This window comes from Anolis sagrei, chromosome 1 (assembly GCF_037176765.1).
Source record: "Anolis sagrei isolate rAnoSag1 chromosome 1, rAnoSag1.mat, whole genome shotgun sequence".
Taxonomy (NCBI): domain Eukaryota; kingdom Metazoa; phylum Chordata; class Lepidosauria; order Squamata; family Dactyloidae; genus Anolis; species Anolis sagrei.
The window spans coordinates 112,903,612-112,922,116 of record NC_090021.1 but is presented as its reverse complement, the minus strand read 5'-3'; the positions used below and the strand labels follow the sequence as shown (position 1 = coordinate 112,922,116).

At 42.1% G+C, this 18,505-nt stretch overlaps 1 protein-coding gene across 2 annotated transcripts in view; it reads left to right on the top strand.

Moving 5' to 3' along the window:
• The first annotated feature begins 810 nt into the window (after window positions 1-810).
• OGFRL1 (opioid growth factor receptor like 1) overlaps window positions 811-18,505 on the top strand; it is a 35,081-nt gene continuing 17,386 nt past the window's right edge. For both annotated transcript variants that reach the window (XM_067467932.1, XM_060752846.2), the window contains exon 1: window positions 811-1,363. In XM_067467932.1, the coding sequence (XP_067324033.1) occupies window positions 998-1,363 (366 nt within the window). In that variant the 5' untranslated portion in view covers window positions 811-997. The remainder of the gene's footprint in view (window positions 1,364-18,505) is intronic.

Sequence of the window (18,505 nt, the reverse complement as noted above, 5' to 3'; positions counted from 1 at the left end):
ATTGTGGGATTTTCTGCCTTGATATTCTGAGTTATATGGCTGTGTGGAAGGGCCCAGAGACAACAAGAAGTGAGAGGAAATCTATCTCCAGGAAGGGCCCTTCCACACATCCCTAGATCCCAGAATATCAAGGCAGGAAATCCCACATTATCTGAGCATGGACTACAAATAACCCAGCACAAAGCGGATTTTGTGGGATTTTCAGCCTTGATATTCTGGGCCCACAGACACTTGGACCGAATGTGTGCTAGTATGTTGTTACGTACATGTAATAATAATATAGTAACGTTAAAGGTGCCTCTACTGAAGCATCCACACCAGTCCTTGTTTCCACAAGAAGCCACATTTTTTCAAAATCCAATGATCAGAGGGAGAGAAAGTGAAGGGAAATATTAATGTCTGCACAGACAGCAAAACAAACACCACATGGAGGGTTAACCCTTCCAAAGCTACTATGTGTGTATATATGTATGTACGTAGGTATACACACAGTAGCTGTGGATAGCATAGGGAAGGGTTAACCCCCCATGTGGTGTTTGTTTTGCTGTCTGTGCAGACATCAAGATTTCCCTTCCTCTCCCTGTGATCATTGGATTTTGAAAAAAACGTGGCTGGTTACATTGAGTCAAGGTCCCTGTGCCGACTTAGGTCCAAACCCAACTACAAAACCCCTCCTGTTCGTAACTTGGGGACTGCCTGTCCTGAGCTTCCTCATTCCTGCAGGGTTGCGTGTTTTCCTGTGGAAATCCCACAGCACTGGGCTCCTCCTCCTCCTTCTGCTCCTCCTGCGTGTTTGTGGGTTGGGGACTGACTGACGGAGGAGGAGCAGAAGAGCCTCGCCAGCTGTCGCTCCTGCTTCCCTTTCCTCCTCCTCCTCCTCCTCTTCCTCCTCCTGCTGCTGGCCATCCTCTGGAGGCTGAGCCCATGCCCGGGTGGCATCCACCTGCTTGCCTTCCTCCTCTTCCTCCTCCATCCTCCTCCTCCTCCTCTCCTCCCAATGGGCAGCCTGCTGAGCGGGGTCAGCTTCAAGGAGCCCGCCACCGTGGAGGACTGCGACTCCACCTGGGAGACCGACTCCGAGCCCGAGCTGCAAGGAGGGCCGATGGGGGAGGAGGAGGAAGAGGAAGAGGAGGAGGAGGAGGAGGAAGAGAAGGAGGGAGAGGAAGGCTCTGGAGGAGGAGGAGGAGGAGGAGGAAGAGAAGAGGTGCACCCGGCTCAGGAAGAGGAGCAAGAGCCGGAGAAGGAGCCGCTCCCTGCGGCAAGCAAGGCTGATGGAGAAGGAGAAGGAGAAGGGGCCGAGGAAGAGGAAGAGGATGCAGATCAGCCTGGGGAGGAGGAAGCTGAAGCCACGGGGCCCGAACAGGTGAGCCTGGAAAGGTGGTTGGGTGGGTGGGTCTGCAGGGGGCCTCTCTCCACCTTCTTCCAGCCTCTAGATCCACGTCTGCACTGGGGAATGGATGCAGTTTGATGCCACTTCATGCCATGGCAGAATTGTGGGTGTGAGTGTGAGATCACAAAGTCTGCCTGCCTCTGACTGCATCCTGAATGAATGGCATCACTGCCTTGGCTAAATGCTGTGGGGTCCTGGGAGGTATCTCTTCAGACGGTCTTCTCTTCCAAAGAGGGCATTCAGTCTACAGTATAGGTCAGGCCTGGGCAAACTTGGGCCCTCCAGGAGTTTGGACTTCCACTCCCACCATTCCTAACAGCCTCAGGCCCCTTCCCTTTCTCCCCTCAGTTGCTTAAGCTCTTGTCTGTTTGAATGTTGCAATTGGCCACCTTGATTAGCATTTAATGGCCTTGCAGCTTCAAAACCTAGCTGCATACGCAGCTGAGGATCATAGAATCATAGAGTTGGAAGAGACCCATGGGCCATCCAGTCCAACCCCCTGCCAAAAAGCAGGAATATTGCATTCAAATCACCCCTGACAGATGGCCATCCAGCCTCTGTTTAAAAGCCTCCAAAGAAGGAGCCTCCACCACACCCCGGGGCAGAGAGTTCCATTGCTGAACGGCTCTCACAGTCAGGAAGTTCTTCCTCATGTTCAGGTGGAATCTCCTTTTTTGTAGTTTGAAGCCATTGTTCCGTGTCCTAGGGAAGGAGGGAAAAACAAAGGGCCCGAGGCTGTTAGGAATGATGGGAATTAGAGTCCAAAACACCCAGCTGGACCAAGTTTGCCCATGCCTGGTGTAGATGCATCCCAGGTTGCTAGGCATTAGTTGTGAGAGCTAAAGAACATGTGTGGATCGGTTTATTATATTATTATTATTAATAATAATAATAATAATAATAATAATAATATTATGAGGATTTAAAGATCGAACTGCAAAGACTCTGGCACAAGCCAGTCAAGGTGGTCCCAGTGGTTGTGAGGTCTGCTGGAAACTAGAGAAGGGAGGTTATGTATCTGTGGAATGTCCAGGGTGGGAGAAAGAACTCTTACCTGCCTGAGGCAGGTGTGAATGTTGCAATTGGCCACCTTGATTAGCATTTAATGGCCTTGCAGCTTCAAATCCTGGCTGCTTCCTGCCTGGGGGTCCTTTGTTGGGAGGTGTTAGCAGGCCCTGATTGATTCTTGTCTGGAATTCCCCAGTTTTTGAGTATTGTTCTTTACTTACTGTTCTGATTTTAGAGTTTTTCAATACTGGCAGCCAGACTTTGTTCATTTTCTTACCTCCCTCTCCTCGTGGCAGGTTACAATATCACTAAAACACACAATCATCTAAAAACATCCTACAGAATACACATATCATAATATAGCTAGCAAAATAATATTTTAAATTATTAATCCCTCAGTGTCAAAGAACCCCATAACTCAATGCTATGATATTGTGGGGCTGGTAGTTTTACAAGATCTTTAGAGTGTTGGTGCCTCGCCAAACTACAACTCCCAAGACTCCATAACATTGGGCCATGGCAGTGAAAGTGGAGTCAAACTGCATTCAGCCTACATTGCAGGCACACCCCATGTCTTCACTCCCTTCCAAACACATGTCTCTGTGGGGTTTTTTAACTTGTTAGGAAATAAAGTAAATATGGGCGTGAGCAAGGGACTGTAGAAGGAATGCAGTCAAGATACCACTTGATAACTTCCTATGGCTCATTGCTATGGAATCACGGAAGTTGTAGTTTGACATGTTCGTTCGCCTTCTCCATCAGAAAGTGTCAATGGCTTGCTGTACTGCAGCTCTCAGGATTCCATGGCATTGAGCCATGGCAGTCAACATGGGTTCAAACTGCTTCAATTCTACAGTGTGGATGTCCCCAAAGTCTAGTTAAGGTTGGAAGAGAGGCACCCTTCCTTGCAGCTGCCGTGACCTGTGTTTGTTGCTCTTCCTGTTTTGCTGCGCAGCAGGTTGTGAAAGAAGGAAGGGGCCCGAGGATGTAGTTATTTCCCTCTTGCCTGGTTGATCAGCTTGCATTTTTTAAACCCGTTTTAAACTGTAGACAGTTGAAGTCGTTCTAATCCACTCTGTTTTCTTGGTTTAATCATGTCTTCCTGTCATCCGGCTCCAATTCAGGAAATCTAAATTACAGTCACACACAGGGCAACAGAATGCAGCTTCACAACCAGGTTCATTTGACCTTTTGACTGAATAGCCAGTTGCTATATTTACATATAGTGGGCTCCTTGACATGACTCTCTTGTGTGGGACTAATATTACTCATAAGTCTAAGTACTATAGATGTGTAACTGTCATTTTAAAGATATTATTTTGCTTCTCTTTCCCTTATTCTTATTGCTGGCTTTACCAGAATGGCTTGAGTGTCTCTTATCCAAAATGCTTGGAACTAGAAGTGTTTTGGATTTTGGTGGTCCCCGTCCCCCCCATTTTGGAATACTTCAATTTCCATATAAAGTAAAGGTTTCCCCTTGATATTAAATCAAGTCGAATCCAACTCTGGGTGGTGGTGCTCATCTCCATTTCTAAGCCGAAGAGCCGCCATTGTCCATAGATGTCTCCAAGGTTATGTGGCCAGCATGACTACATGGAGTGTTATTACCTTCCTGCAGAAGCGGTGCTTATTGATCTATTCACATGTGCATGTTTTCGAACTGCTAGTTTGGCAGAAGCTGGGAGCTCACCCTGCTCCCTGGATTTGAACCACCAACCTTTCGGTTAGCAAGTTCAGCAGCTTAGCAGTATATTTACATACCCAAATGTAAACACAAAATTAATTTATGTTTCATATACAACTTATGCAGGTTACTTGAAGGACATTTCATATACAATGGTTTTAATAATTCTGTGCAAGAGTTCTTTGAACCATCAGGAAGCAAAGGTGTCACTATCTCAACCACACATTTGGACTATTTTGGATTGCAGAATTCTGGGTAAGGGATACTCAACCTGTGTTGGATTCCTTGACTTTACTGCCTAGGGATAATCCCAAGTATTATGGAGATGCATCAATAATTTTAAAAGGTTATCTTACCCCCCCCTCCCCCTTACTAGATTAGTTGCATGTCTTGAGCTTTTTCTTCTTCTTCTAAATCTCTTCATAATGTGATGCAAATAATATTCTTAAAGCTCTTTTCCCACTCTTTTCTAGAGTGATCTAGATTGAAGTACAGATTGAACATGTAACTTAGTTGCAAAAACTGTAAATAGTCATCTATATTGATGTATAGAACATCAAGGTTTGTATTATAATGCATTGTTATTTGTATGATTTTCAGAAATGAAACTGTTTTATTTTGAAAAGTTCTTTCCCCTCCCACTAATATTAGATAAAAGGAGAACTGGGTGTTCTTTTCTCTCATTATTTTTAACTCACGCTCTTCACTATAGATAGAGAAAAATATTAAAAACCCTGTCTTCATAGTACCTTAAGCCGCTTTGACCATATGAATAGTGGGCAAATGTTATGGGCTTTGCCAGATACTTCTCTTTTTAAATTAAAATTATATAAATCTTATACAAGTCTGGGTCCATTTTCTGATGTCTTCCTGACAGATGTCCTAAAGTGCAATCATGTGCTGGTTTCCTTAAAAATGAACTTCACTTAATTTAGTTGCTAAACGTCTAGGATTGCAGTTATTTGTATGTAAATGGAAAAGAGCCATATACAGTAGAAAGTGACACCAAAATACTGTCAAAGGCTTACATGGCCAGAATAAATGGGCTGCTGTCAGTTTTCCAGGCTGTATGGCCATGTTCCAGAAGCATTCTCTCCTGACATTTCACCCACATCTATGGCAGGCATCCTCAGAGGTTGAGGGATCTGTTGGAAACTAAGCAAGTGAGGTTTATTCCCCCCCCCCAGGCTGCAACCACCCAGGCTTTGAAGCTGCAAGGCCATTAAATGCTAATTAAGATGACCAATTTAAACATTCACATTTTCCTCAAACAGACGAGTTCTTTCTCCCACCCTGGATATTCCACAGATATATAAACCCAATTTTCCTAGTTTCCAGCAGAGCTCACAGCCTCTGAGGATGCCTGCCATAGATGCAGGTGAAAAGTCAGGAGAGAATGCTTCTGGAACATGGCCATACAGCCCAGAAAACTCACAACAACCCAGTGACACCAAAATATTTGCAACATAATTCAATTTTAATCAAAATGTTATTTTAATACTTACATATCACAGGATTTAAATTGCATTGTTTTTAATGTTGTGAGCCACTTGAGGTCTTGTTTTAGAGAGGACAGCAGGGGTATATATACAACAAAAACAACAACAAAAACTGAATTTATAACAAGATTGAAATGCATACTTAAAATAAATCTTGTGTGGGGTCAGATTAAAAGGCCATTGTTTTCTCTTTAAGCCTAACCAATACATTTTGAAGAAGAAAAGGTCCTACATCATTCTGCAATAAATCTCATGTGCTTTATTTAATATTCATGTGTTCCCAATTCTGTACTCAGTCTAGACAGAGCAGGGTTTTAAAAATTTGAAAATGGCAGTGACAGTATGCAATTTTGAAAACCTAATGTAGATTCTCAACTTGCTTCTGCAGATGTTGCCAACTCCCTCCAAAAATTAATTCCTTCTTTCTCTGTGTTTAGTGAGTTTTATTGCTCTGGAGGTGACATTCTTCACTGAATTAGCGATCCACGTGAACTACAAATGCATCCCATCCTGGACTGCAATCCTGCCAAAAGGATTATATCTGTTTTCAGTACTGAAATAGCAGTTTAAAGGTAGTCTAATATACTAGAACACCTGTAATAGCAAGGAAATGTAAACTGATTGGTAGCTAAAGCTATGTTGAACTCAGGATACATTGATACCAGAGCTTTCCAAACATTTCCTGTTGGTGAGACCCTTTTTAAACATGCATCATAAACATTCTTGTTTTCTGCTGCCCTGGAGACTGGGACGCAGAATACTGGCTTTACACTACAAGAAAGGAGTTTCCATCTGAACATTAGAAAGAACTTCCTGACTGTGAGAGTTGATCAGCAGTGGAACTCTCTGCCCTGAAGTGTGGTGGAGATTTCTTCTTTGGAGACTTTCAAACAGAGGCTGGATGGCCATCTGTCAGGGGTGCTTCGAATGCATTTTTCTTGCTTTTTGGCAGGGGGTTGGACTGGATGGCCCACGAGGTCTCTTCCAACTCTATGATTCTATGATTCTTTGCACAGTAATTCAGTTTTACTAGCAAAACAGAAAAAGTAAAACTGAATGAATGTGCACGGTTACTAGCAAAAGAGAGTGGGCTGCAGTGGCACAGCAGGTTAAACCAGTACGGTGCAGAACTTGCTGACTGGAAAGTCAGCAGTTTGAATCTGCGGGACAGGGTGAGCTCCCATTGTTAGCCCCAGCTTCTGCCAAACCTAGCACTTCAAAACATGTAAATGTGAGTAGATCAATAGGTACCGCTTTGGCGGGAAGGTAATGGCACTCCATGCAGTCATGCCAACCACATGACCTTGGAGGCGTCTACGGACAGCGCTGGCTCTTCGGCTTAGAAATGGAGATGAGCACCAATCCCCAGAGTCCGACACAACTAGACTTGTCTCTTCAGTTCAGAAATGGAGATGAGCACTCCCCTCCCCCCCGAGTCCAGAGTTGGGCACGACTAGACTTAATGTCAAGGGGAAACCTTTACCTTTACCTAGCAAAACAGAGGTGCGACCAACCGCTTGGAAGTGATATGGACACATACATCAATTTTAGTACTAAAATGTACGGTGACAAAACAGATCTCATGAAAATTTTTCATTTATATATATTTAAAATATGTGATTTATTTCAAGAGATTTCTCATTACATTTGTGTGGCACACCTACAAATTGCAGCTGACACATTTAACGTTTTACGTCACAGGGTTCAGAAAGCACTTAAGAACACTGTAGCAGTAATGCAGTTTGACACCATTTTAACTGACATGGTGCAATGCTGCAGGGATCATGAGAGTTGTAGTCTTACAAGGTTTATAGCAGGCATGGGCAAGCTTGGGCCCTTTGGGAGTTTTGGACTTCAACTCCCACCATTCCTAACAGCCTCAGGCCCTTTCCTTTTCCCCCTCAGCCGCATTGATCCATGGTAGTTAAAATGGTATCAAACTGCATTAATTCTACAGTGTAGATGCAACCTAATATTGTGTGAGTCTGATTGTTTTGGGGGGTCATTCAAAAAATGCTAGTTGTGTCACAACTAAAATGCTAGTGACACAACTAGCATTTTCTGAATGACCCCAAAACCAACCAGACTCGCACAACCTACATTGACTCAGTCCCCGGCACACACTATCCCACCACATCCCTGTTTCAGTCAGCCTTTTTGATGCATTCACATAGTGAAAACAGCATAGTTATATCCCTGAAGAGTTTTGTCGCTTACCCCACACTTACTAGTAAAGGTGGTATGTGGGTGGAAATCTATTATAGTCAGTGTGAGTAAACACTACTCAGAGGGCTCATATCAAGAAAAAGTATAGCAGGTGTGTGTGTATGTGAGGTTTTTTTTTCACTCTGGTGAAAAAAAGGGAGAATCCTATCCTTTTATTCACGTGCTTAAGAATAGCAACAACTCAAATAGGAAATTAAAAACATTGAAGGCCTTAGTGTGTGGTCATCCTTTAGCAATGCAATGGGAAAAAGTATTGTTCTTGTTTTAAATTTCTGTACATACAAGAGAACTCATCCCGGGACTTTGGCTGATTTGATAAGCACAGAACTGGATTATTATGATGATGAAAATGAATGGGGATTTTTCTGCTGGGGAAATATTCCCAAGCATGGCTGTACCACTAATACTGATGCAATCATAAAGAGTGTTTAGAACAATAAGCTTTTCTTCTAGGGCAGGTTGTAATTCCTATAAATCGGGAATGTTTATTCTTTGAGGGACGGTTGTAAAGCATGTTATGTTAAGATATTGCTGGGAATAAAACTGACACATGGAATTACAACATGTGAACCCATGAAAGATGTTTATTGTTTCTTTAATGTGCTTTACTTAAGCAAACACCAGCTTAAGCCAGTGTGTGTTTTATTATTCACTAAAATCAAAAATGGACAAAAAAGTATAAAATGGGGTGCATATGCATCTTCTTCTTTAATTTTTCACAAATATTCTCTCCTGATGTTTTGCCCACATCAATGGCAGGCATCCTCAGAGGTTGTGAAACTAGGCAAGTGAGGTTTATATATCTGTGGAATGTCCAGGGTGGGAGAAAGAACTCTTGTCTATTTGAGGCAAGTGTAAATGTTGCAATTGGCTTGATTAGCTTGGAATGGCCTTGTAGCTTCAAAGCCTGGCCACTTCCTGCCTGGGGGAATCCTTTGTTGGGAGGTGTTAGCTGGCCCTGATTGATTCCTGTCTGGAATTCTCTTGTTTTCTAAGTGTTGTTCTTTATATACTGTCCTGATTTTAGAGTTTTTTTAACTACTGGTAGCCAGATTTGGTTGATTTTTATAGTTTCCTCCTTTCTGTTGAAATTGTCCACATGCTTGTGGATTTCAGTGGTTTTTCCGGTTGTTAGAGTGGTCCAGCATTTCTGTGTTTTCAAGTAATATGCTGTGTCCAGTTTGGTTCATTAGGTGCTCTGCAATGGCTGACTTCTCTGGTTGAGTTCATCTACAGTGCCTTTCATGTTCCTTGATTTGTGTTTGGTCATTGCTGCATTTGGTGGTCCCTATGCAGACTTGTCTAGAGCTGCATGGTATACCGTACACTCCTGCAGAGGTGAGAGGACCCCTCTTGTCCTTTGATGAAAGTAGCCTGCCATAGATGTGGGCAAAATGTCAGGAGAGAATGCTTCTGGAAACTCACAGCAACCCAGTGATTCCGACCATGAAAGCCTTCGGCATCACGTTTTCACAAATAGTTATTTTGGCAATTTGCACTAGGTGATTTAATATTTAAAACTTTTTCACCCAAAAAATATTTTATGGACTGCAGTGCCAAATTCAGAGCTCAAGATAAATAGACAAACTTGCACTAACCCATGCAAATCTTAGTTCAGCAGTCTCTTAGAGCCATCTGAAAAGCTGAATAATTTAGATCACTTGCTGGAGAAAAGATGGCTTTGTCATCATTATGTGTAACAAGCCCTTTCTCCTCCCAGATTCTCTACATGGAGATTATCTAAGAAATGGTTAATGCTACTAGAACTATTCTTGATCAGTTCATATTCACCCAGATTTTCAATGGTAAGCAAACAGTATTTTGGTCCCCCTGCCCCCCCAACCAATCACTGATATATATATTATGTTAGTCGTGGGAGTTCTGTGTGCCATATTTGGTTCAATTCCATCATTGGTGGAGTTCAGAATGCTCTTTGATTTTAGGTGAACTATACATCCCAGTAACTACAACTCACATATGTCAAGGTCTATTTTCCCCCAAGAGCGCCTCAAGAGTGCCCCTGGGCAAAATCAACTATACTGCGAATGCTTACTTTGTGTAATGGTTGAGTCGCCCCTGTATTCACTAATAGTGCACTAAAACTTAAGGCCTCTGACAATGGCATCACAAAGGGGATGCGGACATTTGACACTATGTGGGAGAGACACCAACATGATTGCCTATCAAATTGTTTTTGCTGTGTTTCAACACAAATTTCACTATCAAAATCCTTAATTTTGACCCTTTTGTCTTATACATGAGTATATATGGTATTATCAGAAATGGGCCTATATTTTTCTTTGTTTGATCATTTAAGTTGGGGTTACTGCCACCTCCCCATACCATCTGTGTAATTTATTGTGTGATATTTTAATTGTGCTTAGCTAGTTAGCATTAATTTTGTCTGTATGCCCACGAGAGCCCTTTTCTCTCAATAGCCCACATATCAATTTGAAACCTGTTGGCACTTCATCCTTTGAGAGGAGTGTTGGATGGAGTGTCTTTTCCAGCAGAACATGTTGCTCAACGTTTGTCTTGGTCAAACATGAATTGTAGAACTATCTTCCTATGGGCACTTGCTTTAGTTCTTTTTACTGTGCAGCACCTGGTTTCTATACTGTGTATAACAGGTATGGGCAAACTTCAGCCCTCTAGGTGTTTTGCACCAACACCTACAATTCCTAACAGCTGGTAGTTGAAGTCCAAAATACCTGGAGGGCCGAAGTTTGCCCATATCTGCCAGTGTATCATGTGTGCACAATGACACGAGGAACTAAAATTTGGAGGAAAAAACAAATTGTTAAAATCATGCTATAAGGCATTGCTTCTTAAACTGTGGCTTCTGACCTCAAATAGGATTCCCTCAGCATAATGTCGGGGTCCCAAAATTGGCAAGAGTAGAAGTTTTCTGAATGTCACCTCGTGGCTGTTTTAGACATCAATCTGTTGTGCCGTGTTTGTAGTGGACTCTGCAGTATATGCATCAACTATACTCAATGAAAGGGAAAATCAGCCTGTTTAGCAAATTTTGCAAATGCTGATTTGTGATCAGTAAGTGTTTGATTGTTGTACTTATTTTATATACCTATACTCCTGGGGTCACATAAACTTTTCTCAAGCCAAAAGGGTCTGTAATGTTTGTAATAATAATAATCATTTTACTGATTAGCCCTTAGGCCATATCACAATACCAAAGTAAACAACAGGCTTGATAAGACTTGATTGCCCTCTATGTAGCAAGTTAAAATAAGACACTTATAACAATACAGTAAATAAATATAAGATATGATAAAACAAATAAAACTTGAGTATATACATCTTATTTCCTTATCACCCCTACAATTTACCCCAATCAGCCCCACATATGTGGTTCTCAAACGTATTGCTTTGCTTAAATACAGAGCTGTTATGTGTTATGTTTGGGTCTTGGCCACACATAAAATATGTTATTGTGATGTGAGATTCCCAATACATTGTCAGTTTGATATATGGACCAAGGTAGAAGTCTCTCACCTTCTGATACAAAAGTGTCCATAATGGAAAAGTTTAAGAAGTCCTAGTGTAGGGGATTTCAGTGAATAATTTGAATAATTGAATAATTTGACCAAAGGCAAATCTACATTAACCACTTAACGTTTCAAACTGCTACTGAAGAAAGTATTTTTGCTATGCAGGTGATTACATAGAAAATCCTCAAACCAGTTTGAGGCCAGAATGGTGTTTACACAAGCCAGAGTGCAGATGTGCATTAAGAGCTTTCTTTCATGCACTTTCGTGGATGTTCATTGTCTTGCCACCATAGTTTGAAGCTCGCTTTGAACTACATTAAATGGTTAGTGTAGATGGAGCCCTGATTTTCCATGCCATGGTGATCTGGACATGGAGGAATGTCCCATAATTTCCATTTCAAGCACAGGTCAGGGATGAAAAGATTGAGTCAAATAGTCTATCCCAGGAGAGACTGATGACTCTTGAGGAATTTCCTGTTGCTTGGGCTGTTGATGTCCTTGGCTGATCTCTGGAATGGGAAAAAGAGCCAGGGCAATGGACATAATTTTCCCTGAGTTTCTCAAAAAATAGAGCCAAGTGAGATCTCTGGCTTACTATAAAGTATGTGGTTTTGAAAGTAGTGACACAGAGAGAAGAACCTTCATGACAGTAAACTTATAGTTAATCCACCTAGGTCTAAATACCTTAAATGCACCAGATTTTGGCAGCTAAGCAGGATCAGCCCCAATTAGTATTTGGATAGGAGACTCTAATGCAGTGGTTCCCAACTTGTGGGTCCCCCAGGTGTTATGGCCTACAACTCCCAGAAATGCCAGCCAGTTTACCAGCTGTTAGGATTTCTGGGAGTTGAAGGCCAAAACATCTTAGGGGCCCATAGGTTGACAACCACTGTTCTAATGAATCCCAGCTTCTGTAGGTTATATTTCAGAGGAAGCAACTAGTAACGCCTCCTCTGAGTATTCCCCACCTAAGAAAACCTATAAAATGCATCGAACTGCCATAAGTTGAGAGGTGACATAAAGGTACATGCACACACAAGTTTAATTAAACACAGGCTAAACTCTTTAGAAAGCCTATGTTTTCTAAAGAAAATGAAGTCACACTTTTGCCACTATTGTTTATTACCATTCCGCAGAGCTGTTTTCAGTAGTCAGAAGCCATCTGTGACCTGCCCCAAAAGAAGAGAACACAGGCCACTGTAAAGAATTGGCATAACACTTGGCAGGCAAAATTGTTTGGATCTGCACTGCCTTGGATGCTGTAGTTAATACAGATCCAGCAGACATAACCTTGGATCCTGCTTGTACTGTGTTGTTGGATACATTTGGATTTGTACAGCCTGGCAGGATCCTTGGAGAGGTGAGAGCCACAACATGCATATTGGACCTGTGCCCTTCTTGGCTTATAAAAGTAGCCAAAGGGAAACAGAGGCTGCTTCCACACAACTGAATAAAATCCCACATTATCTGCTTTGAACTGGAATATATTGCAGTGTGGACTCTGTTCTGTCGCCAATGGACCTGAAATGAAGTGCCTTTAAGAGAGGATGTATGGCTTGAATCCAGTGGGAAGCCAGGGCCCCCGAAAAAAGCCTTTAGAGACATTTCCCTCATTAAACAGTCTTTAGGAGGCTTGAGCTTAAATATAAGAGTCTTTTATTGATGAACAAACAGGAATTGTAAAGCTTTCTTGGCAAAAAAAAAACAGTTCTCTCAAACTTGTCCACAGGGGACAGGCACTATCTTCAATAACTTTGTTCAAAGGAAAATTCCCCTTTCTAGCTCCTCCCATGCTACTGTGAACCTAAACCTGACTGACTTGAATCCACTACCAGCTGAACTGCGTCTCAGAACCGAGCAGACGTACCAGCAGGCCTGTAGTCACTTAGCTGGAGATCTTGACGATTAGAGCTGTTATTCCCTCCGGAATTCCTCAGGGCTGTAAGGCTGTTTCCCCGGAACCTTTAGGAATCTTTAGAGACTCTTAAGACTGTTCTCCCCCGGAAAGTCTTAAGGGACGAAGCCTTTGTACAGGAGGACGTCTGTATACATCCTCTGCATTGACTTCCTTTCCTGAGACTAACTGAAAAATGGCCCCTTCCCTCCAAAAAACCCAGAGAGGGGTGGGACCAGGGATTCTAACTATAATTGACAGGTGGCTTGCTCTATGAATGCAGCCAAAGGAAGCCACCCTTCTGCAAAGTCCCTGCAACTTAGAAGAAAAGGAATACTGCAAAGTAGGGAAAGAAACTCAACCTTCATTCTTTACCAATTTAGAAGCTGAACAGTCCAAATATTATCTGGTTGGAAAAGAAGTTCAGGCCCATTGAAGGTGAAGCCTTTGCCAGTTTGAATATTGTGCAGTTTAATGGTGAAGGGTGGATCCCTGGGCTGCGTCGGAAAGTCTGCAATGTAATCACATTTGGGACAGAAAACAGAATAAAGATATATTGTGACCAAGCCTCATGGGAGCCAGTGGCCATGTCAGTGGTGACTTGAAGCAGGATATTATGCAAATATTATGCAAAGAAAGGAGGAACTGAACCACTTTTGGTCCAAGTGGGAGGAATGGCCGTGAATCATACAGTGAAATGGGGAACAGGGAAAGGACTGTATTGTGTATTAAAAACTGAAAAGCAAGTGGACTTCATGGGGAGACTGCACAGTGGTAAACACCGTCAGCCAATATACAACTTTCACAGTTGTTCAGTGTTCATCAGACAGAAAAAAATGAAGCTGAGCATCTTTTTGCCCAGTCAAAGGAATCTTCTTTCACCTTTCTTTTCCATGCCGAAAGCTGCAGTTTTCAGGGACAGCTGCACAAGTCTCAAGAGAAGCCTCGTGCTTTCTGGAAAGCTGCAGTTTACTGGCAAGCTGCACCATTTTCCATCATTGTGGGAGGCGGGGATGATCTTTAGTGTCCTGACAGTTGCAAGGGAAAAAAAGGATTGATTGAATGATGTCAGCATCTGTTGGGAACCAGGAAAATCAAGATGTATCACCACTAGTAAAAGAAGGAGTGAATATTTCACTACAATAAGGCACTTTCCCAGCCTGGCTGAAAGAAGAGATGATGAGGCTGTTACTGAAAAAAGTCCTAGTATATTAGAGAACTGCCATCCAATCTCCAAGTTCCCTTATTTCTTTGCTTGCTTACTTACTGAATTTATAAGATATTGGAGCATATGGTGGCCTCCCAGCTCCAGGGATACCTGAATGAGACAGATTATCTAGATCCACTCCTTCTGGCTTCAGTCCTGGTTATAACACAGAAAGTACATTGCTTGCACTGGTGAATGCCCTACACTGGGAAATGCGCCGGTGGAGTTATTCCAGTTGATTCTGTTGAACTTCTAATACAGGGGTCCTCAAACTAAGGCCCACAGGCTGGATGCAACCCACCCAAGGTCATTTCCCGAGCCCGCATCCTAAGGTTTACACTTAGGGTCACCCTCAGTCTGAAGCCACATGAAGGCACACAACAATGACAGTCCTAATTAACTTGACTCATTAGTCAAAAGCAGGCCCATATTTAATTAATAAATAATAATAATAACAATAACAATAACAATTATAACAATAATAGCCACTTTATTCTTATATCCAACCATGATCTCCCTGAAGGGACTTGGGCAGCTTACGGATGGCACAAAGTGCTTAAAAACAAAACATAAGAGTGAGCACAATATAAAATACAATAAAATAAAACACACATCAATTTGGACTCAATCAAACTGCGGTCCTCTAACTGTGGTGGTAAATTGCTGTAAACATGGGCAAGATGTCAACATTAGGCATAACATAAATGCCAGCTGCAGTAATGGAGAGAGGATATGGGATAAAGTGCAGGATGTGCCACTACTACGCAGGACAACTAGGGAATAAATATTCTCAAAGGCTTGATAGAAGAGCTACATCTCCAAGTCCCTACATAAGGAGGACAGTGTGGGGGCCTGCCCAATCTCCCTGAGAAGAGAGTTCCAAAGCCATGGGACCACCATAGAGAAAGCCCTCTCTCTCATCCCCACTAACCATGCTTGTGATGGTGGCAGAAACCGAGAGGAGGGCCTCCCGGCACATCTTAGAGCCCATGCCAGTTCATAGGGGGCAAGGGGGGATGCAGTCACCAAGATAGGCAGGATCCAAGCTGTTTAGGGCTTTATATTTCCCATTGAAATACTGGTAGGTTTATGTTGGTTAAAAGTGTTCATTTTAAATATCGTATCATTCTTTCAAAAAACAATTGCACTACAAATAAGATATGTGCAGTGTGCATCGGAATTAGTTCATGATTTTTTAAAACTATAGTTTGCGCCCCCCCCCCCCCAGTCTGAGGGACCATGAACTGGCCTTTGACTTAAAATGTTTGAGGACCCCTGATCTAATAGCATCAACCATGGTAACCTTGTATTGTCGAAGGCTTTCATGGCTGGAATCACTAGATTCTTGTAGGTTTTTTCGGGCTATAGGGCCATGTTCTAGAGGCATTTCTCCTGACGTTTCGCCTGCATCTATGGCAAGCATCCTCAGAGGTAGTGAGGATGCTTGCCATAGATGCAGGCGAGACGTCAGGAGAAATGCTTCTAGAACATGGCCCTATAGCCCGAAAAAACCTACAAGAACCTCATGGTAACCTTCTGCAATGGGACTAGAGGGCTCTGTTTTGCAGTGGTAGTGCTGGGGGAATTCTGTTCAGCCCCTGATTGTTGGCTTGTGGGGTTCCCCAGGATCCGGTTTTATCTCCGTTGCTATTTAATATCTGTATGAAACTGTTGAGAGAAGTTAACTATGTTTTCAGGTTCAATGCTGCTAATATGTTGTCGATACACACATTTTGACTCAGTCGGCTTTTAGCTTAGTTGAACTCGTTGACCTTCCTGGCTTCATTGGATGTACTATATTTTAATAATGATTTTAAATGAATGTTAATGTGCTGTTTTAAATAATTTATGTTTACTTTTAGATGTGGATTAATTGATTGTTTTATGTTTTTATTTATGTATTGGAACTGGCATTGAATGTTTGCAATCTTTTGTTGTAATCCGGCCTGAGTCCCCTCGGGGAGAGAGGGCGGAAAATAAATAAAGCATTATTTATTATTATTATTATTATTATTATTATTATTATTATTATTATTATTTGATACACAACAAGATTGGTACACAGCAAACAAGATCACTATGCTGGCTTTTGTATTTGATTACACATCGGACACTTCCCAAGTGTCTAGGACTATGTGATATATCGGCAAATAATGTGTGCAGATCCAAGCAGGGTAGCCTTTTGCAGCTGACAGATGGTAATTTTGTCAGCTCTGATTGTTTTAAAGTGCAAGCCAAGGTCTTTAGGCACTGCACCCAGTGTGCCAGTCACCACTGGGATCCCCTTTACTGGCTTCTGCCAGAGTCTTTGCAGTTCTGTCTTTAAATCCTCCTATCGTGTAAGCTTTCCAGTTGCTTCCTGTCAATTCTGCTGTCGCCTGGGATTGCAACATTGATGATCCACACTTCGTTTTCCCCCCACAATCGTGAAGTCAGGAGTATTGTGCTCCAAACTCTTGTCAGTATGAATTCACAAGTCCCAGAGTAGTTGGATGTGTTCATTTTCTGTAACTTTTTCAGGTTTGTGATCCCACCAGTTTTTTGTTGCAGGTAGATGGTATTTGTGGCACAAGTTCCACTGGATCATCTGAGCAACAGTATTATGCCTCTGCTTGTAGTCTGTATTATTATTATTATTATTATTATTATTATTATTATTATATACACAACTCTTTCTTTTCCTTTTAACTCTAAGGAAAGCCATGTTTGTCTAAACTAGTGTCTGCTGTCATTATTGGAATGAACAAAGAAGAACAAATTGAAGCTCAATCCAGACAAGATAGAAGTGTTCTTGGTCAGATGAAAGATAGATCAGGGAATCGGGATTCCGTTTGTGCTCCCTCTTGGGTAACGCTCTGAGTCTGCATGTCCTTCTTTTAGTGATGGTCAGGATTGTATTTTCACTATTAAAAGATTGTATAGCAGATAGCCCATTCCTGGAGAAGTCATGTCTGGCAGGAATGGAAAATGCTTGGGTTACATCTCATTTGGATTACTGTAATTCACTGCATGTGGGGCTGCCTTTGGAAGCTATTTTGAAACTTCAGTGGATCCAAAACGCTGCAGACAAAGTACTGCCTACACTCTGTTCTTGAAACAACCCTAGCAAGGATAAGCAATTTGTTGGGCTACAATTTTCACAATCCCTGAATTAGCATGATAGTAACGATGCTGTTTGGGGAATTCTGGGATTGTAGCCCAACAAATTAGTTTTCAACGCTCTTTCTCTGGTTATTCAAAAGTTTTGCACTCACTTTACATAATAGCCCATCTGATGCAATTGCCACAGGCCTGTGATAGGAATGCACTTAATATGGAAGTGTTGTGTGCAATGTTTTCCCAAAATAGAACTATATGCTTCAATCTTCTGAAAGAACAGCCTTTTTGAAAACTTGTCAGCAGCAAAACAGAAACCATAGTAGTTTTGTGCACAGCATGGCTTATACAGAGTGTGCTTTCAAATGGGAGCAGCCTGCCACAACATAGATGCAGTTGAGCAGAGGGATTGTGTGAAGTCTCTCTGTGAATTAATTCTTGACATGCAGCTAAAGTTATGAACAGACATCATGAAAAGGCTGTGTGTTTTGCCATTGATGAAACTTGCATATTGCCTATCTACAGTTTTCGTTCAGTGGCATCTCTTCTAGATGCATTGTTGTGTAGCAGATCCTACAAGCTTTAGGAGCACATTTTTTAAGGGGTGAGAAGCAAGAAATTGCAGTGAAAAGGGAATCCAAAGTCACTAAGATGCATGTACATCAAGAGGCTTCAAACATTTTAAACCGAAGCTTGGTTCACAGGTCTTTCAGACTGGGGGGAAAAAAACATGAACTAATTCCTATGCATTCTGCCCGTATCTTATTTTTAGTGCAAAAACAACAACAACAACAACAACATGAAAGAACAATACAATATTTAAGATGAAGAACAATTTTAACCATCATAAATTGACCGGTATTTCAATGGGAAATGTGGGCCTGCTTTTGGCTGATGAGAGAGAGAAGTCAATTAGAATGTGGGCCTTCAAGTTGTTTCACTCTTAGGATGACCCTAAGTCTAAAGCTTCGGGTGGGGGGCAGGGAAATGAC